At 55.6% G+C, this 26456-nt stretch overlaps 1 protein-coding gene across 2 annotated transcripts in view; it reads left to right on the forward strand.

Moving 5' to 3' along the window:
• LASP1 (LIM and SH3 protein 1) overlaps window positions 1–26456 on the forward strand; it is a 40171-nt gene that overhangs the window by 3876 nt on the left and 9839 nt on the right. The window contains exons 2-4 of one of the 2 annotated variants that reach the window (XM_027625875.2): window positions 3407–3501; window positions 12898–12982; window positions 20710–20817. In XM_027625875.2, coding sequence (XP_027481676.1) covers window positions 3407–3501; window positions 12898–12982; window positions 20710–20817 — 288 coding nt within the window. Of the gene's footprint in view, window positions 1–3406; window positions 3502–12897; window positions 12983–20709; window positions 20818–26456 lie in introns of those variants that run through there. The other variant, XM_027625876.2, reaches the window with a different exon arrangement.

Here is a 26456-nt window from a genome sequence, read left to right on the forward strand (position 1 = left end):
CTGGTGTTGCTCCCGGAGGAGGGAGGCACTGTAACCCTTGGCAACAGGAAGGGAGGGCAGGGCTTCATCCTCCAACCCTGAGTCATGGCCACCCCGGGCAGCCTGGGTGCAGAGGACGAGGTGCCAGGCTGCAAGGCACAGTGACCTGAGGTTCGCCGCATTCCCCTCCCCCAGAACTGTGAGAGCCGCTTCCCCCAGCTGCACAGTGACTCCGGAGAGGGAGGCTGGCCCAAGCCTTGACCACGTGTGGGGGATCTTGCTTCTGCCCCCACCAGCCTGCATTTGCCTTTCTATGGAGTGGGGCTTCTGAGGAATGGATGGAGCTCTGGAGGTGCAAGTGGAGGGGCCTTGTGGGCACTACTGGAGCCCAGAGACAGGCTGAGAGGCTTCTAACTGGCCCCCCCCAAGGTCTGGTTTTTGTGACGAGGTGAGGGAAACAGTGGACTTCCTGCAGGCAGCAGGAAGGATTAGAGCTGCATGCCCAGAGGTGCACTTTGCTCTCCTGAGGCTAGAGTCTCAGGAATGCATCTCTGAAATCTTACCTGGGGCCTCCAGGAAAGTGGGGGGGGGGGGGAATCTTGCTTGCCACAGGGCCTGTGGGGCAGGGGAGGGAGGCAGACAGGTCATTGTGGGGCTGTACTGACTTAGTTCCCTGTGTCCTTCACCAGACCGATGGAAATGGGGATGGGGTGTCCTTCATCTTGGGATACCCTTGGGGTCCCCAGCCCCAGCTTGGGGCCCCCAGGGGCTGTTGGGTGAGTTGCCATCTTCTGCTCCCCCTTGCACTCCTCCCCTGCCCTTGCCCAAAGGGGACACAGTAGCCAGAGCTACTGGATTTTCTTTAACCTTGGAGCCCTCGTCTAGAGGGGAAGCAGCTCTTGGCGCCGGGCTTGGAGCCTGCATCTGGGTCATCTCGTCCCTCCCACGCCCCCGCCCCGCACCTCTGTGAGACCACTCTGCAGATGGGGAGCCTGAGTTCAGTAGCGTCGCTGGAGGCCATCAGTCCACTCTCGTTTTCGTTACCCCGCTCCTGAGCCCCCTGTAAGGGAGCAGGGGACTACTGCTGGCCTCTCATGCGCCCAGCCGAGAGCATGGTGTCTCTGGGGCTGAGGGGGGGAAGAACTGCTGATGGAAATGGGCCCCATCCCCTGCTGGGGGCTCCCTTTCCTCCAAAAGGCAGCTGGGAGGTCTCTTGTGGCACTCCTGTACCCCCAGCCTGGCCAGTATACTCTGCCCCCCTTCCTGAGGGGTTCGGCTCCTGGGCGGGGACCTGGCCATCTCCCTCTTTCCCTGTGTCTCCCCCAAGTCTATCAGGAGGCAGCTTTGGAGGTCCCCAGTCCTAGGACAGTGCGTATTCCTGCATATGTGTGTGTGTGAAAGTGGGTCATGGTCCGGATTCCAGAGAATGTTTTTCCTGGCAGGCCCCTGAGGGGGTGGGGGGAGGTGGAGGCCCAGGCAGGGGCCTGTGCAGCTAGGCAGGCAGAGGCCAGCAGACTGGGTGGTGACAGGGCTGGGGCACTCTGCCAGCACCTTCCAGGCATTGGCTGGGGGGAAAGGAGCTGTCACTTCGGGGGGGCTGATGGGGGGCAGGGACTACCCTGTTCTAGTTTTCCAGCCAGGTTGTGTGTGTGCTGGGGTTTTGTACTGGGAGCAGTCTGGGCTGAGCTCTGGGATAAGCCCAGATGGGGGTGAGGGCCAAGCTTAACACCAGCCATTCCTTTGCTTCCAGACTTCCAGCTGGCCTTCTTCCCAAAAGAGTGGGTCTCCTATCTTCATTTACTATTCCACCTTGGGCGAGTCTCCTTGATAGGGAAAGTACTCTACGAGAAGGCGCTTACCCCCACGTTATCCCCTGGTCTCTGGTTGAGGTGGGCCAGGGTGATATCCCAGCCTCTCAGCTTCCTTTTTTCTGCCCCCTCCCAAGTATCCCAGAGGCGCCCGTTGCCTGGGCAGCACGTTTAGAAGAGCACTGACTTGGGAGAATTCCTTACCAGGTGGCTGAGAGCCAGCTCTGTGCTGGGCACCTTCGGAAGTCTCCCCCTGGGCCCTTCCCTGGCTCCTGGCCTCCTCCTCGGAGGCGTCAGGAGTGTCTTCCTCTGACTGCTAGGAAATGGGGCAGAGGCAGGCCCACCAGGGCACCAGACAGCCCAGATTCTGGGGTCCTGGAAGCTGGACTCTGGGTCGGTGTTGATCCTGGGGCCTCATCCTGGGCTGCCAAGGGGCGTGATCTCTCGATCTCTGTCTCATTGGCGTGGGTTTGCCTGGGCATCACCATTTCTCAGGATGCGGGCACTTCTGTCGCATCGGTCCTCCTTCCCTTCTGGTCTTCGATGCTCTTCCCCTCGACGGCCCCGCCCCATGGTTTGCTCCCTGGGTTTTGCTGGAGTCTTACCTGCCACTCATTCGCACACGCACTGTAGCTGTGGTTGGGCACGGTGGAGCCCCCCCTGCTCCCCAGCACACACCAACCTCCACCGGGAGCTGCTGAGCCCCCTCGGCTGGGTTTGTACCTGTCGCGGTGCCCGGCACCTAACATTCGGGTACTTAGAGGGGCCAGGCACTGTGCTGAGTGCTTTACAGGTGATTTCTCATTTAGTGCTCAGGATTTGGTATTATTTTTACGTTCATTCTGCACACGTGGAAATGGCTCGGAGGCATGGGCCCTGACCGAGGAGGTCACAGGGCTCGTCCCCCGTGGGGCATACCCTCCAGGCAGAGCTCTGTAGTGCTTCGGAGGGAGGGGGGTGCGGGGGGGCCTCTCCTACCAGTTACCTGGCTGGGGCTGGAAGAAGGGTGAGGGAAGGTAGAAAGGGTACAGGTGTGGTGACCAGAGCTTGGGGCACCCCCCCACTCTGGTCACAGGGGCGGGGGGCCCAGGAGGCGGGAGGTGAGAGATGAACAGCCCCAGGGTAGGGGGGGCCCTGGTGTGGGAGTAAGACATGCCGGGCTTCCGGCCCAGGGCATGGTGGCTGGGACCCCCTCCGCTTCTCTAGACCTTGTCAGGGCTGAGGAGCTGCCCCTCCGAGTTCAGCAGCAGTGGCTTCTTAGCAACCCTGGTGCAGCTTTGCATCAGCAAGGAGGCTTCTCCGGCTGGGGGTGTGTGTTGGGGAGGCAGCAGGAGTGGTCTGGGGGCGATGGAACCAACCTGCTGGGGGCCTTTTCTGCACTCACCCAGCCTGTCTGCCCGCCTTCCGCTCCCGACAGCTCCAACAGCTGACCGGTGGGGAGTGGGGAAGGGGAGGCGGATGTCGTCAGCTTTCGGAGCCTGTGACTCGAGATGGCCCCGGTTCACCCAGGGTGATGCTGTGATCCATCTCTGCGACGGAGTGCTCCTTCCTGGGGCTCGAGTCCCCCTTCCCGAAGTCCCTGTGTCTCATGGCTCTCCTCCCTCTGCCTCTGTCCCTAGTTCTGGCACAAAGCATGCTTCCACTGCGAGACCTGCAAGATGACACTCAACATGAAGAACTACAAGGGCTACGAGAAGACCCCCTATTGCAACGCGTGAGTCCTGCCTCCCTCCCTCCTCCTTCCTCCTGTTCCAGGATGTTCCACTGCCGCACAGTACCTGATAAGCACTCCTCACCTTTAGGCCTCACCTCAGCCGGATGAAGTAAGGGCTGCTGATAGGCCCATTTTACAGGCAGGGAAACTGAGGCCGGGGAAGGGAACGGACTTGCCAGATGACATGGCTAGTGAGAGGCTGGTTCAAACCCAGTAAGCATGCTTCTCTCTGCCAAGCAAGCCTGTTCCCTCCCCTGCGCTCTGCTGCAAGAGTGGGGCCCAGTGCGGCCCTTCAGAAGACAGTGCTTTGCCCTGTTGTGTTTGCCTTTCCTCATTTCTCTCTCTTCCTTGCCCCTGCCAGAGGGTCTGGGCCCTAGGCTTTGGGGGCTTCTGGCTCCAGCCCTTCCTGGTGTTCATCCCTTGAGAACCAGGGGCAACATGCAGGGGGCGCCTGGCCTGGGGGCGGATCTCTTTCCTCCCTTCCCGGTGAGGGAGGCTGTGGAAGGCTGGGGAATCCTTCATGTCTTTCCCAGTGGAGTTGGCTGGGGGTCTGTCCCTTCTGCACGGGAACCTGCAGCCCATCCTGCTGCGGGGTGGTAGGGAGAGGTAGGGTAGGACACCATCCAGAAGGACACCCCCTTCCCATCCTGTGCAGTTCCAGAGAGTATACCACCTGCAAGCTGACATCATATGCAGCAACTGGAAACTCCGCGTGGGGGCCACTGCGTGTGCGGGACCTCACGCCCCACCTGCCAGGTGAGGGCTTCAGAAGGTCAAGTCACTAAGTAGTGGCAAAATCAAAATTCAGAAACATCCAGGATCTGACTCGAGTCCAGGCTTTTTCTCCGTCACGAGGCTCTTTGCCGCTGAAGTTCACCAAGGAAGGGAACACCGGGACTCAGCTAAAAGGGCTGGGGGCTTAAGCCCCGTTGAAAGGCTATCTCTCCCTTACAGCACCCCCAGTGCCCTCTGAACCCCACTGTGTCATCTACCTGGGGTTTGGACATCCATCAGGCATTTCCTGCCTGCTAGCTGCTCTCTGCCAGCCTGAGCCAGGTGCTGGCAAAAAGAGATTTCTGGAAGCACCTTGGACGTTGTCCCTTCTGGGAGGGACTGGGGCCCTGGGAAGGTTGCCCCCCCCCCCCCCCCCCCGGGGAAGAAGGAGGGTCACAGCTCTGTCCTGGCTCCTCCTTCAGCTACCTCTGCTCTTCTATTAGCTTCCACTGATGTCTTCCCCCTACCAACCCCTCCCACCCCCCCAAGGGAAATGGGACATTCTTAGAATTCTTAAGGGCTCACACAAGCCCTGATTCTCTGCCACTTCCTCCCTCTGTTGGGGAGTGGGGTGGGGTTCAGTAAAGCCAGAGGCCAGGGGCAGTGTAACCCCTTCGTGGCTGAACCACGCGAAGCTGGATCCTGGGCACCGAGGCTCCTTTGGGGGCAGCTGCTGAGCCTCTGCCCCTCCAGGCAGAAGTGTGGCTGAGCCCGGAGCCTGGTGTGGGTGGCAGGGACTGATGCTTACTTACGTCTCTTCCTAAGACTCTAGTGGCCTAGAATTCAGTGAGCATTGGGAGTTGGTGAAAGAAGTCAGAGGCTTGTCCTTGTTTTGTCTGCATTTTCTCAGCCTGGTGTCAGAGTCCCAGCTTAGCTGTTCTACCCTCTTCTGGGGAGGGTGCAGCAAGTGGGGCTGGGGACTCCTGCAGGTGTTGGGGTCTCCAGGGAAGGCAGAAGATGAAGCAGCTCTTCCCGGATGCTGCTTCCCAACTGCCCAGGCAGAGAGGTTCCTGTCTCTCTCCTGGCCCCTGGCCAGAGAAGCAGGTTGGCCCCTTGTTCCCCCAGCCTTTATAGCCCTAGCCTCTGCCCGGCCCCATTGACCTTTGGCCCAGCTGGGGTGTTATCTAGGGAGGACTCCGAATGAGAATGAGGGCGGAAGCCTTGGTGGATGTGTGGCCCCGCTGTGTCTCACTGTGTCTCACTTCAGCCAGGAGTGTGGAGAGTTGCACCTTGCCCAAGGCACTCACTCCCTCAGCTGGGCTTCTGCTGAGCAGTGGGTCTGGGCCCGCCAACCTGACCTGGTGAGTCCAGAAGGAGCCGGATGTAGGAGGCCTGGCCTGCAGGGAGTATCCTCTGGACCTGTCCAAGCTTCAGGTTCTCCACGGTTACGAATTCCTCCCCAGGGATGCCGGCCCCTAAACCAAAGAGGATGAGCCCCTGCCACGTGCCAGGCCCTGTGCTGACGTCCCCTCTCATTTCCCCCTGTTCCCTTTCTGCCTCTGGCCCCATCCTCCAGTGGCATTCAGGTTCTTGAATCTTGGGGTTTCCCAGGGTGTAGCTGTGCCCCCACTCCCCTCCTGGCCTTGCTTTGTAGACCTCAGGCCTGGCTTCCTTCCTTCTCAGCAGTACCGCCTGCTCAAGACCCAGAGGGGCTGGTGATCTCTCCCGGCACTTTGCCAGGGAGTTGGACCCCCTCTGTGGGGGAGGGCGTGAGTTTGTTGTGCAGGGAGGCTTCTGTGGTGTGCCTGTTTCTGGCCAGTCCCTGAGCCAGGATCTGGCAGAGCGGTGGTCAAGAGGGAAGAAGGCTGTCTGTCATTCCCCAGTGGCTTCTCAAGACTGAGATTTTAAAATGTTCTAGAAAGTGACTGTTAAGCAGCAAAAAGGCCTCTTCTATTTCTCTTCTTGCACCAGACTTGTTTTGGGGTTAGGCAGCAGAGAGAACAGGCTAGAGCTCATAGCCAGCCTGCTGGGCGGTCATGGACCCCCACAAACATGCCCTTAAACACACGCCTGGTGCGTATCCAGGCACACACGCTTGGATGTGGGGCCGGGGAGAAATGCCAAGGAGTCAGACTGAATGGGCGGTGTGTGTGTGTTCCCAGTTCCCAGGCACAGCCACCCGGGCATTGCTGTGACTAGGTAGAGGTGTGTCTTTCGGCTTGTGTACAATGGCTGGTGGTATAAGAACCACCTTCAGATTCTTCTGCGAAACTTCCAGGTAGGTGGGGTGAGCCTGCTTGCTCCCTTGGTTAGGGGAATTTTTTATGCCCTCGGTTATTTGTTTTGTAAACTATGTTTTGTGAAAGTGGAGCTCATGTGTCCACACGCACAAGCCTGCCCCTTTGTCTCCATGCAAATAGTCTAGGAGTGTGGAGGTCAGGGGTGGGGTGGGGGTGGGGAGAAATGAGACCGTTCCCTCCTCCTTGGGGGCCAGGAGTTAATGGAGTTAGGCTGCGTACCCCAGGCAGAGATTCAGGCCAGGGGAACCAGGTTTTGGGGGTATCAAGTGTGGGGGTGGACATAGACCGGGGAAGGAAGGGGGGACATTCAGATGCACCTTCCCCCTCTTCACTGAATACAGATTTCCAGATCCATCCTTCAGTTTCCTTGAGCTGGGTGGTGGGGGGCTGAGGACGGTGGAGATGGCCCAGGCTCCAGGCTCCGGAGAACAAGGGACTATCATCCTGCTCCTTCCCTCAGGTCTCAGAGTGTGGGGTGGGGTCTGTGCTGGTGGGATTGGGGGCTCAAAGTGTCTCTGGATTCTAGCAAACTGTCTCGAATCCCAGCTACTCTTAGGGATGGGGCGTTGGTGGGTAAATCCAGGACTGGGGCCTGGAGCTTTCCCACTTCCCTCTTTCCTGCCTCTGATTGGGAACAGTGGGATCAGATGTCCCAGGGAGCGGGTATCGTGCCAGGAGTGGGAGTGAGAGGGGCATGTGTGATGTGTGTTTGGGTTGGAGGAGGCAGGCTCAACAGGGCATCCACAGTGGCCAGATGCACGGCCCCCAATACCACCACTCTCATCCCTAAAGCCTTACACGCAGAGATGTCGGGGCCTCAAGGAACCTCAGAGATCACTTTGTTTCCTAATGCCCCATTTTAGAGATGAGGAAACTGAGGCCCAGTGTTTGCATGCCTTGCCCAAATTGGCAGAATCACTTCTTTTTATGTACTGCCATCAGGGAGGGGTACCAGCTTTGATTTTTCATCTTGTCTCCAACGCCTGAGGGCTGGTAAGTTCTTCTTCACGTCTGGCCTTGATCTTTCTGGCTGCTCATTTTTTTCCTCTGGTCAAACAATGCTTCCTTGTTGCTTCCTATCCCCACCATTTCAGCTCCTCAGGCCTGGGGGACGGGTGAGAAACTGGGTTAGAAAGGAGCCCCCCCCCCCCACCCACATGGGCAGTGTTCCCAGCAGGGGAATCAGCAGCTCCTTCCAGAGGCAGGATGTAGGGGCTATTTTTTTTTTCTTTTGGTAAAACCAAAGGCTCCTTGTTGCTTTTGTTGATGTATTTTTGTTCCTCCCTGAACAAAAAGCTGTGGTTTTTGAAGGGGTCCAAGGCTGGAAGGGGCAAGGTTGCTTGTAGAAAGGGGGAGCTGGGCTTTCAGGATCTCTGGTCTATTCTGGCCCTGGCTCTGCCTCTGGAATGCGGCGGAGGGCAGGAGCAGAGTGGGGCTGTGCCCTGGCACCAGTGTGTCTGTAGCAGGGGCCTCGCAGCTTCTCAGCATCCTCCCTGCCCTTCTAGTCCTTCTGAACAGGAAGGTGACTCACAGGTCTTTAGGGCAAACCCCAGAGAGGCAGAGGACCCTTCTCCTGCATCCATGTGGGTCATTATCTACACTCTTGAGACACCTGCTTTAGAAAAGTTTTAGGGAGTAGGTGGCTTCTGATTGTCCGCCTGCCTTCTGACCCCCAGAGGGTCTCTCATAATGACCAAGCATGGGAACTGGTTGGGGTTGAAAGATAAAGTTCTTTGTTCGCCACCCACCCCGCCAAGTGCCTCTTTTTCCAGAGTTCTGAGAGCTAGCCGTGTGGACTGGGGTCCATCTGAGAGAGAAGTCAGCCTGCCCTTAGATGGCCAGGCACTTGGGGGGAGGGGGAGTGCACTGGGCGAGGTCTTTGTACTTGACACTGAGCATCAGTTTCTTTATCTGTAAAATGGGCCCAATGAGAATGCCTGCCTTTCCTAACCCAAAGCCTTGTGGCAGATGAAGGGAGAGTGGACATAGGATACCACAGGGCACACACCAAATCAAGGCACTTGATGTGCCCGTAAATTCTCCCAGAGGCCTGCAGCCACACTGCCTGATTGCCCTGCGGGTCCCTGTTCTTTCCCTCATGGCTGCTAGATCCCTTCCCCTGCCCCCCCCCCCCCCCCCAGGCTTTCCTTCCTAGTGGACTTGGACTGTCTGCATGCCTTTCTTCCCCAGAGCAGCTGATGCTGCAGTCAGAGGTGGGGAGGGGCGTCAGTGGAGGGCCTACTGCCTGGGGTAATGAACAAGGGGCTGGGTGCAGCCGGGCCCATGGAAGGGACAAAGAACAGCTCTGCTCTGCACCCAGCTTCAGGTAGGGTTGGGACACCCAGTTCTTCCCACCCTGGGCCCCCCCCCGTTACCTCACTGTGGCCCAGGCTGTTGGTGGGGCTGGGGTCCCAGTTGGGCTGGTAACCCCAGGGCGGCCTCTGTGCCCTGCATTGGCTTTCGTGCACATCCATTCATCCCGACTTGGGTCTGAGAGTAATGGGTCGGGAGAGCTTCAGCCTGAGGACAGAGAGGGAGAGAAAAGGTAGAATTCCCAGCAATGGTCTCTGGAAGGAGGTCAGATCAGTTGCGCCCTTCTTGGAAGGCAGTCGTGTGGGTGGGGGAAGGGCACAGCACCCGCGTTCGTGCGTCCTCCCCCCTGAAACACACCCGAGGCACCTGTCTTCCTCACTGACACTGTCTGCAAGGATCCTGCATTCACAGCCTCCTGGTTTTGCCCTCGTGGGCTCCCCTGCAGCTGAGGACAGGCTGGCTGTCCGCGCATCTCCCCCCACCCCCACAGACTCTGTGTCTGCCCTGCACTGCTGCTCTCCAGCCTGGAGCTGAGGATGGGGTTGCTATGGGAACCTGAAGCGCAGTGAGCAGGGGGAGGGAAAAGGCACTGCTGGCTCGCCAGGGCCGCCAGGGCCAGGGGCTGTGGGGAGGGGACAGGTTTGACCCAGCAGGAGGAAGAGATATCTGCCTGTCTTCCTCTGGTCCAGGGTTGGGGTCCAGGAGGCGGGCTAAGAGATTGGAGGCTCTGGAGCGCCTCTTGAATTTAGTTAATCTGATGCAGGATTAAAACCTCCCCTCCCCCCCTTCCCGCTAGATTAAGCTGTGTGAACATCTAGGCTGGTCTCCCCTTGCCTACTGACGGGATTGGTGTTTTGGCCGTGGGGGGCTGAGATCTGGGGGTCATGGTGGCTCCAAGGGGAAGGTGAAACACCTCACAGTCCCATCCAGAAGCACTCGCTGCATATTGGGGGGGGGGTCTCCCAATAACGTTCTGGTGCAGTGGCAGAGACGACTGGCCCCCGTGTCTCGGAGCCGCGCATTGCTGCGGAGGGCCCGTGTCTGCATTCTGCGGTTGTGGACGCTGTAGGAGCCTCGGAACTGCACGTCAGCCGCCCCCGTTGGGCTTTCCTTGGGCCACCGGAACTGGCATTCCATTTTAACCTCGTACATTCAGGCAAATGGGAAAAGCCCAGGTTTGCAGACTGGCTGCGGAGCACATGTATTTGCCGAGCCTGCCCGCCACCCTTCCCCACCAAATGCTGAGCGGCACCATCTCGGAACGGGCCAGAGCTGCCCGGAAGGTCTTCCCCTCGGTCCGCCTGCTTCAGGACCTCACCTCCCTCCTCTGCCACCGATGCTCTCCTCACCACATCCCCCACCCCGTGACACCCTGGGAAGGGCTCTGATTTGGTGGGAGGGCCATCTCTGAAGCCTTCCCTCCTAGGACCTCAAGGCCAGCCAGTTCTGCTAGAGATCCTAACTTGGATCCCTCCTGCCGTTCTCTTTCTAATCTCCAGAAGCCGACTCCCAGTGGACCCTCCCTTTTTCTCGAGCTGCTGAGGAATTTTGAAGGGAGCACCTCAGCTGTGGGTGGCCCTGGCTGCCTGCAGCTGGGCCAAGCCTGGGGCGTGGCCCCGTAGCCTTAGCCCTGCATTCATCCCCAGGCCATTTCTGTTGTCAGCTGTAGGCACCTGTGTTTATTTTTCCTCTTCCTCCCTCTGCTGGGGGAGCTGAGGGCCCGAGCTGAGCCCACCTGGGAGGCAGGACCCAGGTGGGGCAGTGGAGGGTGGGGGAGGGGCACAGCTGGAATCGCCTAGGTCCAGGTCAGTGAAACCAGCCCAGGAGGAAAAAGGATTTGCTAAAGTCACCCAGCGAGTCAGTGGCAGGGCCAGAGCCCAGCACTGTGTCCATTGTAGTCACTCCTCCCCCACCCTGATTTAGTTCTGCAAACCCCAGTCCTACCCTTCACAAGTGGTGGCTGGGGTGGGGGGGAAGTCACGTGTTCACAGGTAGCTCTGGCTCAGGGTGGTGACCGTAAGAACCTCCCAGCTTTGGTGAGTGCACAGTAGGGCAGCTCATTTCCGGCTCTAGGGCATGTTGGCCAGGCCAGCCGGGGTGGAACATGCCTGGAAGGCAGCGCTCCATCTCTTACCTGAGGACAGACAGCCTGTGACTCGGGGATCTGCAGGTGGTCACGGTTGTGGTGAGGTGTGGTCACCCAGGGCTGCAAATGGCCAGACCTCAGCTCCTGCTCAGAGAGGCCACTCGCCAGCCCCTGAAATATTTGGAGCCCATGTAGACCCGCAGCCATTTCACATTCCAGCACATTCCCACAAACCAGTGACTCAGGGCTTCCTCTCCTTTAGCTGGTTTGCTGGGGGCCTTTGGGATGACCCCGTGGGACATAGGAGACTGGAGTTCTTGTCTTGGCCCAGCTTCAGTGCCTGGTGGGACATTCACTTATCCATCACACGTTTGTTGAACCCCAGGTTCTGTTCTAAGGAGTTTGGGATAAATCAATGGACAAAAGAGACCAGAAACCCCTCACCTCATGGAGAAGTAGAGAGAGGACAAGAAACCAATGTGATGGGCGCCTGGGTGGCTCAGTTGGTTAAGCGACTGCCTTCGGCTCGGGTCATGATCCTGGAGTCCCGGGATCGAGTCCCGCATCGGGCTCCCTGCTCAGCGGGGAGCCTGCTTCTCCCTCTGACCCTCCCGCCTCTCATGCTCTCTCTCTCTCATTCTCTCTCTCAAATAAAAATAAATAATTAAAATCTTTAAAAAATTATTAAAAAAAAAGAAAGAAACCAATGTGATAAATGAGTTAATTATGAAATCAGCTAAGTGCTAAGTGCCTGGCACCACAACACCGTTTCCCCCTCTGGGAAATGAGGGGATACAACCTCATGATTCTGGTGGTCCCTGTGGGCCTCGCTCCAAGGGCTCCCCTGGCTCCTGCTACCTCCAGTCTGGCCCCCTTTCTGGGGAGCAGCCTCCTGGTCTGTCCCGTGTCTGGAGATGGGAGTGTTTGGTTCAGGATGCTGGGCCCTGGGGAGATTGGGTACAAATTTATATGCCACCATTTACTGGCCCCGTGACTTGGCCACACTGTTTAACCTGTCTTGAGCCTCAGTTCTCCCTTCTGTCAAAGCAGGAAAATAGGGCGTTTGTGGCGATTTGGTGAACTAAGACGCTAGGCAAACATCAACCTTTGTTAAAGTGTTATCTGTCACTTGAGGGCCTCAAGCTGATTTTCTGACATCAAGCTGATTTCTCACCTACTTCCAGTTGAGTTAGACCTTGTTAGCCCTTCCAAATACCACCCTGGATGTGTGCATTTTCTCTCTCACCACCTCCTCCAGGAAGCCCCCCCGGATATGTATGTCCCATTCCCCTTTACTACTTTTTTTTTAAGTTGTTATTTTAATCACCCGATGCTCATCACGACAAATGCACTTCTTAGTCCCCATCACCTTTTTCACCGCCCCCCCCCCCCCATAACCCTCAGTGTATTCTCTAGAGTTAAGAGTCTGTTTCTTGGTTTCTCTCTCTGTCTCTTTTTTTCCCTTTGCTCATCTGTTTTGTTTCCATTCCCCTTTACTTCTGTCTCCACATCCCTCCTGCCCTTCCTCTGCTTGGTTGGTCTCTGTTTCTGCCTTTAGCTGAATGCTTTGTTCTGGCCCATGCTCATTTTCTTTCTCCCCAGTCTGGCAGGGCTATTCCGGGTGGCCCAGGCCTCTCCACCCCCCTGCACGCTAGATTCTAAGGCATGGGTTATTTCCAAACAAGGGTCATCTGAAACCCTCAGACACTGTCCCCAGGGCCTCCCATTGGCTCAGGACAGTTCTCCATGGTAGGCCCGCCCCTCAGGCCTAATGCATCTTCCTAGCTCGGCCCTGGCCAAGTCTGAGACATAGTTGCCTCCTCTCAGCCAAGCCTGGTGTACATCGTGGTCCTGCTGCTGGGCTGGGCAGGGGCTGCCCACGCACGGGTAAGAGGAAGTTTCCAGGAGAGTCAGGCCTGTGAGAAGCCCAAAGATTCCCGCCCCTTCCCCAGAATGACCTCTGCCCTTTTTTCTGTCCTGTAGACACTACCCCAAGCAGTCCTTCACCATGGTGGCTGACACCCCGGAAAACCTCCGCCTCAAGCAACAGAGCGAGCTCCAGAGTCAGGTGAGGGGGTGGGGTGGGCCCTGTGGCCTGGCAGGGAGGGAGGGCTGTTGTAACCCCTGGATTTGGCAAGGGCTGCTTCCCCCCTCCCCGTGGTTACTCAGCGAGGCCAAGGTGCTGAAATCCTGGCACTTGCCCTGTCTCCCTGCCCCCACCCCTGCGCCTGGTTACTTCATATTTCCTGACTTTGTCAAAGGAGTGGAAGAAGTGGGTTCGAGAGCTATCTCTGCTCCAGGAGTCTCTTGTGGGGCCTCTAAAGCCTGCCTCCTCCAGGAAGCTGTTCCTTTCTCCCTTCTCTCCACTCCCTCCCCACCCTCAAAGGAGGGGACTCACCTCCCCAGGCTCAGGCCAGTCTGAGGTCAACCCACCCTTTATGGCCATGTCTCCGAAGCTCCTCCACTCTGCAGAGGGCAGGCTGCAAAGGGGGCCTCGCCCTGGGGGCCTGTCCGACTTGTCTCCTTGGGCCTGACTTTTCTGGAGCACTTGCTTTGTGGGGAATGGTGCATGCCGCTGTAGTGGGGAGGAAATGGGTTCCTGCCCCAGGCACGACTCAGTCTTTAGGGGACAGTGAGGAATAAGCAAAGAGTCCAGAACCCTGAGCCCCAAACAGGTCACTGTGGCTGGAGGTCTGGGAAGGCTTCTGGGACCAGCCTGGCCTAGACTGGGGGTGCTGGGGGAGGGTGGGGTGGGGCTTCTGCAAAGACCCCTTGAGGGACTTAGCCAAGTGGGCAGGGTGCCCAGGGCCAGGGAAAATGTTGCAGAGGACCCCTCTCGGGCCATAGAGGGGTATCTCTCCTGATCCCTCTGGAGTGGGGTTCCTGCTGTCGGATGTTAACATGACCTCTCTGGGTCCCTGTCTCCTAGGAGGTCCCGTGAAGGAGAACCAGCCCTGTGCTCTTTAGTGTCCTCTCGTTGACTTCTGGCAGCTGTGAGGGTGCTGTTTCTCCCGGGGTACAGATGAGGAAACATGCCCAGAGACACGAGGGGACTTGCTAAGATCATATGGGGTAGTAGTAGGGCAGGAACACTATTAACTGCTCTCATCTTGAGCGCCTAATGCCCTGGGCATTTAAGTGCCCTCAGTTCACAAGCCTGTGCAGTTGCAGGATCACCCCCACTCTAGGGAAGAGGGAAGGGAAGCCCCTGACTTGGAAGGCCGGTTTGTCTAATTCTGAGACTTGTGTTCTTTCCAGTTTTCCACCCAGCTCCCTCAGGAGAACTTATCTCTACCTTGATAATAAACACAGTAGTTCCTGGTGCCAGTAAGAACTGTTACAGCTTAGCAAGCGCTCCGAGTTACTTTGCCTCATTCATCCTTGACCCCGCTCTGGGGGCCGTCAGATGAGGGAACTGAGGCTTTGCCTGTTGACACACACAGTGAATGAAGTTTCAGGATCTGGACTCTGGTTTTTCCACTCCCAAGTACAGTGACCTTGACCATGTACAGTCCCGGTGAGGTGTGAGGTGCAGGCTTCCTGCGTGCCCCACAGCGGCAGGGAGCAAGTAGGGGAAGCTGGTTTTTCCCTTGGCGGCAGCTTAAAGCTGCTAGCCCGGATGCTGACCCTGCTGGGCATGAAACCCGCAGTTCGGGGGAGCTGGTATGGATACCTGACCTCTGCCCCCTGAGGGAGGCAGCATGGTCCAGCTGGCAGGGAGAGGGGCTGAGGCAGCCCTGGGGTCTGGGCCTCGTCTGCATGGGGAGGATATTAGCCAGACCCTTGCCAGCTGACGACTTTCCCGGGACCCCCCCATCCTGGAGAGGGCCCCCTGGGGCCAGAGGTGGAGGGGGCTTCGAGGGGTGTGCAGGCCACAGCATCCAGGGCGACCTGTACTCACCCCACAGCTTGAGAGGGGCAGTCAGAACCCCAAGTGGTGGGGGCCCCATCAGGAGGACCCGGAAGAAGAGGTGTAGGGAGGAGACGTCAGGTCTTTGGAAAGGTGCAGCTCCCCGAGGTACGAGAGTGCACACACTCAGGCAGAGGTAGAGGCGCGCACACACACACACACACACACACACACACACACACACACACACACACAGCCCTACTCTCCACACACGCACACACGCACACACGCACACACACACACACACACACACACACACACACACACACACACACACACACACACACACACAGCCCTACTCTCAGGAGGAGAAATCCAAACCCTGTTAATTCCCTTAGCTTTTGTCAGTCCCACAAAAGCCGGGTTGTAGCCCTTTTTGCCCCTGGAACCAGCTCCCTGAGGGGCGGGGTCTGGAGGAGGAAGCAGCCGGGCTCAGGCTTCCGAGGTCCCTCTGCCCCACCTCGGCTTGGCTCACTACTCCCCTCCCCGGGGCCTGGCCTGCTGCTCGCCTCCCAGGCCCCTGGGCCCCTGTCTCTCAGGCAGGCTGAGGAAATGATGAGGATGGCAGTCATCCTCCATGAGGTCCTCACCGAGGGCCAGGCCCTGACCTCACAGAATCCTTGCAACCACCTGCTGAAGGAGAGATTTTTTTAATCCCCATTCTACAGATGGGGACACAGCTTTAGAGAGGCCATGCCGGTTGCCCAGAGCCCAGTGACAGAGGCAGATTTCAAGCCCTTTGCTCTTGCCAGTTGCGTAGCCTGATGTGGCCAGCAGCCAGCCTTAAGCTCTCACCCATTGGATGCACAGTTACCAAGGTGGGGGGGGGGCAGAGAGAGAGAGAGCGCGCGCGCGCACGCGCGCGCGCGTGTGTGTGTGTTGGAATGCAGATTCCTAGGCTCCACCCAGGGGGTTTCTGGTTGGCAATTCTGGGCAGTGCCCAGGAATCTGCATTTTGACTCCCCTGGTGATTCTCATGAGCCTTTTGGACTTGATTTGTGAGACTTAGAGCCAGGCTTGAGGGGCAGGCAGGAAGCTAGGTGGAACTGACCTGAGCTCACCTTGCTCCGGCTCTGGGGGTGGGGGGGCGCGTCATGGAGTCAGGGCTCTGTTGCACTGAGGATACCGCTCTAACCTGAGTCCGGCTCCTGGGGCCTGGCAGCTGGGGTAGGCAGAGGGTGGAGGCCAGGGTCCTGCCTTCTTTGCAAGCCTGGGTCTGTCTTCCTTCTCCCTCGCCCCCAGCTCTGTGGTCTGAGCCTGGCCGGTTTCCTCTCATAGCTTTTTTCCTCCTTGGTAAAATGGGGACAGCACAGCCCCGTTGCCTGGAGGCTGGGGGCTGGGCTGATGCACTGGAAGGGCTGAGTGGGCCTGGCCGGGGGTGGTGACAGGTTCTGGTTCCTGTGGCTGCTGTGGGGGCAGGGCCGGCTAGAGCAGCCTGTGGCTGGCGGGAAGGGAAGTGGGAGCCCCTGCCTCCGGTGCCCCACCCCCCCACCAGGGTGTCGCTGGGTCTCTTGCCAGGGCCCCTTCCTGGCCTGCATGTGTGTGTCTCAGCCCTCCTCGGTCTCTGGAAGCTGCCAGTGCTATTTCAACTTTGTTTTCCTGTGTCTAGATTGGTTCCCAAAGTGGTACTTTGGGTGTCTGGGACACCTGGAGCCTCCCCTGTGGGGGAGGTAACCACAGAACTGACCAGAAATGACCCTCTGGGTGGTCCTGCCCAGGCCTGGCTGAGGCAGGGAACCGGAGGCTGGGGCCGAGCTGCACCCCCTTCCCAAGGCAGCTCTCCCTTCCCCAGCCCCAGGCTGAGTAGAGGCAACATCTTTGGGGGGGGTGCTGAGCGCTGGGGGGTGTCTGTGTGGCCCCCGGAACTGACGCAGAAGTACAAGAAGAGGGACACCTGGGTGCTCAGTCGGTTAAGCGTCTGCCTTCAGCTCAGGTCATGATCCCAGGGTCCTGGGCTCGGGTCCCACATCGGGCTCCCTACTCTGCGGGGAGCCTGCTTCTCCCTCTGCCTGCCACTCCCCCTGTTTGTGCTCTTTCTGTCTCTCTCTCTCTCTCTGACAAATAAATAAATAAATAAAATCTTTGAAAAAAAAAAGACAGGAAAATCCTTTAAAAAAAAAAAAAGAAGTACAAGAAGAATGCCTCTCTCATTCTTTCCCCCATTGTCAGACCCCGTGGCGCTGTACAATCCCAGGCACAGGACAGTGTGGTCTGTCCCCAGCCCTGCAGGCAGCATATGGTGTCACTCTGACCTAAGCTGGCTGAAGGTCAGATCCTGGGTCTGCCACACTAGCTGTGTGATCTGGGGTAAGATATTTCACCTTCCTGAGCCTCAGTGCCTTCATCTGTAAAATGGGGATTATCTTTCTCCAAAGGCGGTTGCAAAGATATAGCATATATTATGTAGTATATATAACGTCATATATTACAGGGGATATAGAGGATATTAGTATATATTAGGCATTTAGAACAGTTCCTGGCATAGAGTCAGCACTCAGTAAATGTTCACTATTTTTTATTTTATTTTATTTATTTATTTGAGAGAGAGAGAATGAGAGATGGCATGAGAGGGGGGAGGGTCAGAGGGAGAAGCAGACTCCCCGCTGAGCAGGGAGCCCGATGCGGGACTCGATCCCAGGACTCCAGGATCATGACCTGAGCCCAAGGCAGTCGCTCAACCAACTGAGCCACCCAGGCGCCCAGTAAATGTTCACTATTAACTATTCTCTTGGAAAGGAGGGAAATGGAGCTTGGGCACAATGAAGCTGGGGAATAGACACAGTGACCTTTTGCTGATTGCTTCCAGCGCTGACCGTTTTCATTCGCTCTCCTTCCCATCTGTGTCTGTCTTAATTTTCAAGCTGATTTCTTTTTTGTTAGAAGGGGGTAAGTTACATAGTATGTGGGCACAGCACATAGTAGGCACATGGTAAGTGGAAATGGTTGGCACTGTATTTTTTTCAAAAAACTTTTTGTTTTGTTTCATACTGGTTTATTTCGGAGAAAAAAATTTTTTTTTGAAGTCATGATCTTTCCTCTTTATGTTAGGTCAGCAAAGCAGTGACTTTCTAAATTGTGCTGTCTGTTTGATATTTTGTGTCTATTCAGTTCATTCATCATTCATGCAACAAACATTTGTACCTACTTTGTTGCGATAAGTAATGAACAAGACAGACCCAGGGAGTTGGGTGGTGTTTGTTGGGTAGGAGGAGGAGGAGCATCAGACCTGGCCCTGCCTCAGGAATTGTCAGGATGGGCGGCCCAGGCAGCTCCCAGGCATGGAGTCATCCGCCCCCAGTGCAGAGTTGCATCCTGCCCCTACCGACAACCTTGAATGACCTTGGGTGGGTCCCTTCCCTCAGAGACGCCCCCCACCACCACATCCTGCTGAGCCGTCCCAGGTGAGGGCAAACCCTCCTGCTTGGGTGACCAGAGAACCCTGAGGGAGGGGCTCTAGGCAGGGCCCTACCCCCGCTCCTGGCTCTCTACCTTTCACCTCTGCCACCCACTCCAGCACCAAAAGGCCTCTCAGAGAATCTCCCTCACCTTGATTCTTCATAGTTAAGGCCTGCAGGTACTTAAAAGTGGTCACAAACTCCAGAGCGGGGTGGGTTTTTAGAGATCAGCTGGCCAGTCCCCCCCCACCCCCCACCCCCCACCCCCCCGCTCAGGGGATCCAGAGGGGGGTACTGACTTGCCTAGTGACATACAGCAGTGAGGTGCTAAACCCAGACCTCCCTCCTTCCCTTCTCAGTCCCCAGTCCACCCCAGCCCCGCCCTATCTGGCTGCCTGTGCCAGGAGTGAAATGCATTCTCCTTCCCCAGCAGGGAGAGGCAGTTCCTGAGCCTGGGAACTAGCTGACATCATTGTAGTGTCGCCTTGGCAATTACTCCCCTGGATTAGGGGCCTGACCCTAGCAAGGCCAGGAAGTGGAGGAAGGAGTGGGGGTCTGGCACTGGTTCAGCACTTTAATGTTGACAAAGCACTTCCACACTTGCCTTTAGCCGCAGGTGCGGAGCCCTGCCCTGCTTCAGGATGCTCGGGGATACATTTTGCTGTGTTAGAGCCACTGTCTGTAGTTTACGCCGCTGACTGGAATGGGTGGTACTCTCCCCATTTTACAGATTGGAAATGGAGGCTTGAGGGGTGATGTCAGTTGCCCAAGATCACTTGGCAAGTGGAAGACTGAGCACGTGTTAGGACCAGCTCCCTCGGGCTCTTTGCCCATGCTTGGCGATGGGAAGCCCCCTCCCCATATTTTAACTGATTCCCATGACAACCCTTTTACAGATGGGGAAATCGAGGCCAGAGGCCTTGGATTTGGGGCTTCTGCATCCTCTCCCTGATGCCCCTTTTCCCGAAGGGTCTCCCTGCCCCCGGCACTAAAGATCACCACACTGTTCCAAGGCTTTCTGGAAGGGCTGATGCTGGGGGCAGTTCTGGGCCCTTGGGGTGGGTCAGTCCTTGTATTTACTTCATTAACTTCCAGTCTTTTGGGAAATAGCACATCTAGGCCTTTGTTTTCAGTCTGGATCAGAACAAAGGAGCCTCTTTTAAAAAATAAATAAACAAAGGAGCTTCTGAAACCTTTTAGGATCTAGAACCCCATAGGTGGGTAAGCTGGGCTCCAGAGGGTGAACAAGGACCTCTGACCCCTGGGCAACGTGCAGAGGAACTGACAGGCCTGGCCATGGATGCATACGTGGGTGTTGTTGGTCAGGTCAGGGTGCCGCTCAGCCCCGTGGCCAGGTGACTCCTGACAGCTGCCTGGGCATCCCGTCCTGGAAACTCCCAAGGCCCAGGGCCTTGTGTCCTGGGCTGACCTGCTTCTCGGCGAGTGCAGCCCCCCTGGAGGAAATCCAGGCAGCTGGTGGGGCTGGAACAGCTGGCTGGCTGCTGAGGGGGGTGGGCGGGGGAGGGGTGAAATCTCTGGAAACAGGGAACAGTTCTCTGTCCCATGGGCATTTCTAGCCTCCATCCCCTCTCATCCAGGGGATAATAAGATATTTTTCATATTTCAATTCCATTAGCGTTCGGGAAGTCCTTTCTTAGGTCTGACTTGAGTCCCTCTGGTGCTTGAGTGTCCGCGAATTTCTCAGGAGAGGAGGGCAGTGGTGGAGTGTAGGGTTCTTCCCTGGATCTTGGAGCCCTGTTCCGAAGTCCGGTCTGTGCCCCCACCGACGTCATCCCCTCCCGAGGCATTGACCTTAGAAGCGGGCCTAGCAGGCTCCGGGAAGCCGCCGGGCCTGTCAAAGGCTCATTGATGGAGCCCTTCCGAGTGGCTGTCTCACCAGCGTCCTTTCTGGATGCCAGCTTTGTGCCTTGGCACAGCCTTCACTCAGCTGGGCGCTTAGAGACTCCTCCGGGTTCTCGGTGGGTCAGGCCACATCCTGGCAAGGGTGAGGGCTGGGGCAGCCTTTGGAGCTCTGGAAAGAACCTTCCTATAGCTTTCACGCAGGATAGGCCAGTGGTGAAGGGTCAGGAGTCAGGCAGACAAGAGTTTGCACCCTGGTGGCTCTGGACATTTATTGCCGAGCTTTGTGACCCTGGCAGGGGGCTCTGCCTCTCTCTGGCTCAGTTTCTTTATCTGCAGAATGGGGCTAATAATAGAATATAGTAAGACTTAAGTGAGATAATTCATGTAAAGCACTTGGCACTCAGAATGCACTGAATACATCTTTGTGGGTTATTGTTAGTAATCAAACACTTTTTGGCTAAGGCTCCTGCTTTGAGTTTGGGGGTGGGCGGTGGATGTCACTGCAGGGCGATTTCTGGTCAGAGTCTCCCTCCTGGCTGGTGGTTGCATCAGAGGTGGCCACAGGCTGGGGCCACCTCTGCCGCCCCTGTGTTGACGCTACCCCCTCTTTCCCGCTTCATCCTCCAGGTGCGCTACAAGGAGGAGTTTGAGAAGAACAAGGGCAAGGGCTTCAGCGTGGTGGCAGACACACCCGAACTCCAGAGAATCAAGAAGACCCAGGACCAGATCAGTAACGTAAGCTCCCCTGCCTGCCGTGGGACCCACATTGCGCCCCCCCACCCGCCCCCTCCCTGCCGGTCTGACAGGCACGAATGAGGCCAGCTCTCTGCTGCCCCAGCTCTTCTGGGCCTGCCTGGGTAGCAGCTGTTTGAGCAGAGGGAAGGAAAGGTCTGGGGTTCCCAGATGACTTTTTTCTGTGCACCCCCATATTCCCCTGTTCCACTCTGTGCCCACATGGCATTTCCACCATAAAAGCACTCAACTTTTGTACAGGGAGGGCCTGTGTGCCAAACCACTCCCCACCCTCTCTAACGTGCCCCCCCCCCACCCCAGCTATGGTGGGTGTCAGGGTCCAGACGGACTGTTTTGTCTAAGCATAAAGGTCATAACTGGGTGGCAGGGGTGGGGAGGGGCCAGCCCCCCTCTTGTCGGTCTCTGGGTGCTGATATTGCAGTATTTCCGCCCTCCTTTGGCCTCCACCCCCACCTCGGCTTGCTCTTCCTTCCTGTGTAAAAACCCTGGCTGGCTTCGCCGGCCGGCCCTGTACCCCCCGGCCCGGCTTTCCCAGGCTGGGGATGGTCGGCAGTGTGTGGCTAGGCAGCACGGCGTATAGAGAGTGGGTGGTAGAGCGAGGGGCCCGGGGCACCTGTGGCCAGGGAATAGGCATTGGTTTCCTGCTTGGCAGAGCTACAGAGCAGCAGCCTGTGTATCTGGGTTTGTGGGGAAGCTGCCTGGGGAGTTTGGGGCACGTGGGGGTTGGAATACTGCTGTGAGCCACAAGCACGGAACCTAGGCTGCGGGACCCCGTGACACAGGGGCCTGGGGCACAAGAGTTGCGGTATGTGCCCAGCCAGCCTCATCTGGCGGTGGGGGCGGGGGGGTGTCCTACAAATAGAGGCCTGAGCAAACAGTTGTCCTTATGTCTAGAACAGAAAGGAGTTGGCACGTTGCCTGAGGTCACTCTGGGTGGAGGGTCTGGGATTCTGGTGGGCCACCTGTCACCTGTCCCCGGCCTCCACAGACCTCCGCATGCCTCCCCCACCCAGCCTCCTTGGTGGCACTGTGCTTAGAGTGGGCTCCATAGTGGCTCAGGTGGATTTCAGAGCCAGGGCCTAGGCCAGGAGAACCAGTCAGGCCCAAGACTGTGGTTTTTAGACTTTGTAACTTACGATATGACGTACATTTCACATAGTGACCCACCAAACAGGCCTGCTTATTTATTTAGAGAGAAAACCAAATCAAAACTTTCATCAAAGAGTCCTTACTACTTGGAGAGCATTCAGGTATTTCTGTTCTAATTATTTTGTGAAGGTGCTTGCTGTAGACTTAACTAAATGGGTAACTAAGTGGGGTTTTTTTTTTTGAAGATTTTTTTTATTTATTCTTTTGACAGAGACACAGCGAGAGAGGGAACCCAAGCAGAGGGAGGGGGAGAGGGAGAAGCAGGCTTCCCGCCGAATAGGGAGCCTGATGTGGGGCTCGATCCCAGGACCCTGGGATCATGACCTGAGCTGAAGGCAGATGCTTAACAACTGAGCCACCCAGGCGCCCAACTAAGTGGATTTTGCAACAAGGCCATTGACCTACAGTTTGAAATCTGTGGCAGGAGGAAATGGAGAGCTTCCTTTGGGCTAGGAGGGCTCTAATCCACACACACACACACACACACACACACACACACACACACACACACACCTGTTTCAGGAAATGGAGAGCTTCCTTTGGGCTAGGAGGGCTCTAATACACACACACACACACACACACACACACACAGGCTCTAACACACACACACACACACACACACACACTAACACACACACACACACACCTGTTTCAGGAAATGGAGAGCTTCCTTTGGGCTAGGAGGGCTCTAATACACACACACACACACACACACACACACACACACAGGCTCTAACACACACACACACACACACTAACACACACACACACACACACACCTGTTTCAGTTGCTTTATAAGCCACCTCACACCCTAGAGCTTCCCCACCCATGCTGCCCAGACCCAAGGGTAAAGAGGATTAAAGAAGGCCTGTTCTTCCAGCTCTCCGCATGGTAAGTGGGAAGGAGGGGAAGCCTTGGGCAATGGGGAAAACCTGGAATGGCTCACAAAGCTGGAGTCTTGATTCTCCAGGCCTCTGTGGCCTTTCCATTGTGAGGACACGTGCTCTCATCTACAACCCCATCTCCCCAACACATTCACTCATTGCTTCCAGCCTGTGGGTTTTAGAGGCAGAAGACAAGTAAGCGCAGTCATTCCCTGCCTCCCTTTCTGGAAGGCTTCCAGAATATTCCATACCCAGTTATCGGAGGTGCTAATATCTGAGGAGCTCTGGTAACAGAACTCACTGTGGCCAAGACATCTACACCAAAGGAGATAACCATCTTATCATTAACTACAGGGCTGCAATTAGCTGATTGTCCTCTGCTCCGAGGTGGGGGAGGTGGCTTGAACCTGACCGGGTTCTGCTTTTGCAGGTTTAGCTAGGACATCTGAGGTGTGACCGACCACAAAGCTGGAAGACTCTTGGTTTTAGTGAAGACAATTAGAGTCTGTCAAATGTGAGCCTCTATAAACAGCTCTACTAGAATCACATGGGAAAGGGTTTTTTTTGGTCTTGTTTAATTTTAAAGATTTTATTTATTTATTTGAGAGAGCGTGTGTGTAAACGAGGAGGGGCAGAGAGAAAATCTGAAGCAGAGTCCGCACTCAGCGTAGAGCCGGATACGGGGTTCGATCTCACAACCTTAAGATCATGCCCTGAGCCAAAACCAAGAGTCGGATGCTTCACTGACTAAGCCACCCAGATGCCCCGATGTTGGAAGGTTTATTGAAAATGCAGGCTCACAGGCGGGCTCTTCAATAGGCTGCCTGACTCAGCATCTCTGGGATAAGGCCCAGGAACTGGCATTTTATTTTGTTTTGTTTATTTAATTTTTTAAGATTTATCTATTTGAGAGAGAGAGCAGGGAGAGGGACAGAGGGAGAAGGAGAGAATCCCAAGCAGACTCCTTGCTGAGTGGGGAGCCTGACACGGGGCTCCATCCCATGACTCTGAGATCATGACCTGAGCCGAAATCAAGGAACCAGTATTTTAAACACATTCACTGGGTTCCGGTGGTGCTCAGTGAAGTTTGAGAACCATTACTTAAAAGCCTGGAAAAGCTTCACCAAGCCCTAAGTCAGAGAGTGCCAGGCCCAGCCACATCCCCAAACTCTCAGGGAGCTTGACACCCTTAGAGCCGTTAAGTAGGCCCGACCTCCAGAAGCGTTTTGGCAAAGATAAGTGTTTAGAGAGAGCCACACCTTTGTTTAGTATCCATTCTGTGTAGTTTGTCACTCACTTCCCAGGTTAGCACCCAACGACCCCTAGCTGTTTCCAAACAGGTCAGACCATCTTGAGAAGAGATGACTTTTACCTCCCCGGAGGAATATGTTCCAGATTAGAGGATTTACAAGCGAGACTATTTTGAAAAAGTGTCTGGTCTCCCCCAGGTGGTGTTTAAAGGCTTTGGATGTGTGCGATCTGTCATCCATCAGATCAATGTGGTCAGTATAATTACCATTTCTGTAAAGGCAGAACTGTCTGCTTTCTGCACTGTGACTAAAGGAAAGGCAGGGAGTAAAGCTTGGTTGAGAAGTTGGGCCATTGTCTGGTACTGAGAATGTGTGAAACTTTCTGGGGGAACTGTGTCTTCGTTAGGGGCATGGAAAGGGTTGAGAGGCTAGGGCCGCATGCTCTGGAATGCAGTGTATCCTTCTGGAATGGCCTTTGATCCTGAGTTCCAACGGCTGTAATGCACTGGGAAATTTTCACGGCTGAGACCCTTTTATGGGAGCCCCTGCCTCCGGGTAGAGTAGTTCTGCTTTTGTTTATCTTATGTACCTACTTATATATTGATTTTCTGTGTATAGTCCTGTGTCTTTTTCTGTGAAATGTAACACCCAGTAACAACCCATACAGTAAACACCTATGTTCACTGTGCAAGTCAAGAAACATTCCTGGAACTCCCCTCCCCCTCAACCCGAACTCCTCTGCTTTTAGGGCACCTGGGGGGCTCAGTTGGTTAAGTGACTGCCTTCGGCTAGGGTCATGATCCTGGAGTCCCCGGATCGAGTCCCTCCTGGGGCTCCCTGCTCAGCGGGGAGTCTGCTTCTCCCTCTGACCCTCCCCCCTCTCATGTCCTCGCTCGCTCGCTCTCAAATAAATAAAATCTTAAAAAAAGAGCTTTTAAAGTGCTAAAAACCTAACTCTTCTACAGTGAGCGCCTATCATATATTTCACTTAATTATGCTGGAGGTTAGGACAGGCGGACCTGCTGCCTAGTCAGTCAAAGAGCTGGATACAAAGAGACCCAGAACTGGTTACTGCCCTGCCATTAGTGCAGAACTGGGTAATGTTCTACAGGACCATAAAACCATAAACTTTGGGAATATCTTCACCACAGGCAGAAATGCTTTACATTTCTATCAGTGAAAAGTAATTAGCAACATGTATTCTGTAAGTTAGCTTCAGTCTTTAGAGGCTGGGCCTACTCAGTAGTAAATAGTAACGTCAAACAAAAATTCCATGCCCAGGGTCAAATGACCGGGAGGCAGGCTCGTGGAATAACCTGAGTGTAATTTTTGAGAGCATGTGCTGTGCTTTCTTTTTTCTAATTTTATTTCATTTTTTAAAGATTTTATTTATTTATTTGGGAGAGGGCACACGAGGGGTGAGGGGCAAAAAGAGAAGCAGACTCCCCACTGAGCAGGGAGCCCGATGCGAGGCTCGATCCCCAGACTCTGGGATCATGACCTGAGTGGAAGGCAGACACTTAACCAATGGAGCCTGGGGCGCCCCTCTTTTTTCTAATTTTTTTTTTAAAAGATTTTATTTATTTATTTGAGAGAGGGAGAATGAGAGATAGAGAGCACAAGAGGGAAGAGGGTCAGAGGGAGAAGCAGACTCCCTGCCGAGCAGGGAGCCCGATGCGGTACTCGATCCCGGGACTCCAGGATCATGACCTGAGCCGAAGGCAGTCGCTTAACCAACTGAGCCACCCAGGTGCCCCTCTTTTTTCTAATTTTAATATGTAACTATATATTACTAAATGCCATAGTTTTGTTTTTCCTGACTTTAAACATATACTAGGTATTCTTTTTGTGTCTTTTTTTTTTAAAGATTTTATTTATTTATTTGACAGACAGCGAGAGAGGGAACACAAGCAGGGGGAGTGGGAGAGGGAGAAGGAAGTTCCCCGAGGAGCAGGGAGCCCGATGCGGGGCTCGATCCCAGGACCCTGGGATCGTGACCTGAGCCGAAGGCAGACGCTTAACGACTGAGCCACCCAGGCGCCCTTTTTGTGTCTTCCTTTGGTCAACACTGGGTTTAAAGATTCATGTACATATTTGCACGTAGCTATAGGTCATTCTTTTTCATTGCCAAATAGTGTTCCATTTAATGCTTATACCACTGTTTATCAACTCTGGTGGACTTGTGATTACTTCCACACGCTCTGGATGTCCCCATATTTCCTGGTGTTCACGTGGAGTGGAATTGCCGGGTCTTAGAGTTTACGATCCTTCTATCTTACCAGATAATGCTGATCTATTTTTCAAGTGGCTGTACTGATTTATTCTGTCCGCAGTGAT

This window comes from Zalophus californianus, chromosome 16 (genome assembly GCF_009762305.2).
Source record: "Zalophus californianus isolate mZalCal1 chromosome 16, mZalCal1.pri.v2, whole genome shotgun sequence".
In the NCBI taxonomy this organism is placed as follows: domain Eukaryota; kingdom Metazoa; phylum Chordata; class Mammalia; order Carnivora; family Otariidae; genus Zalophus; species Zalophus californianus.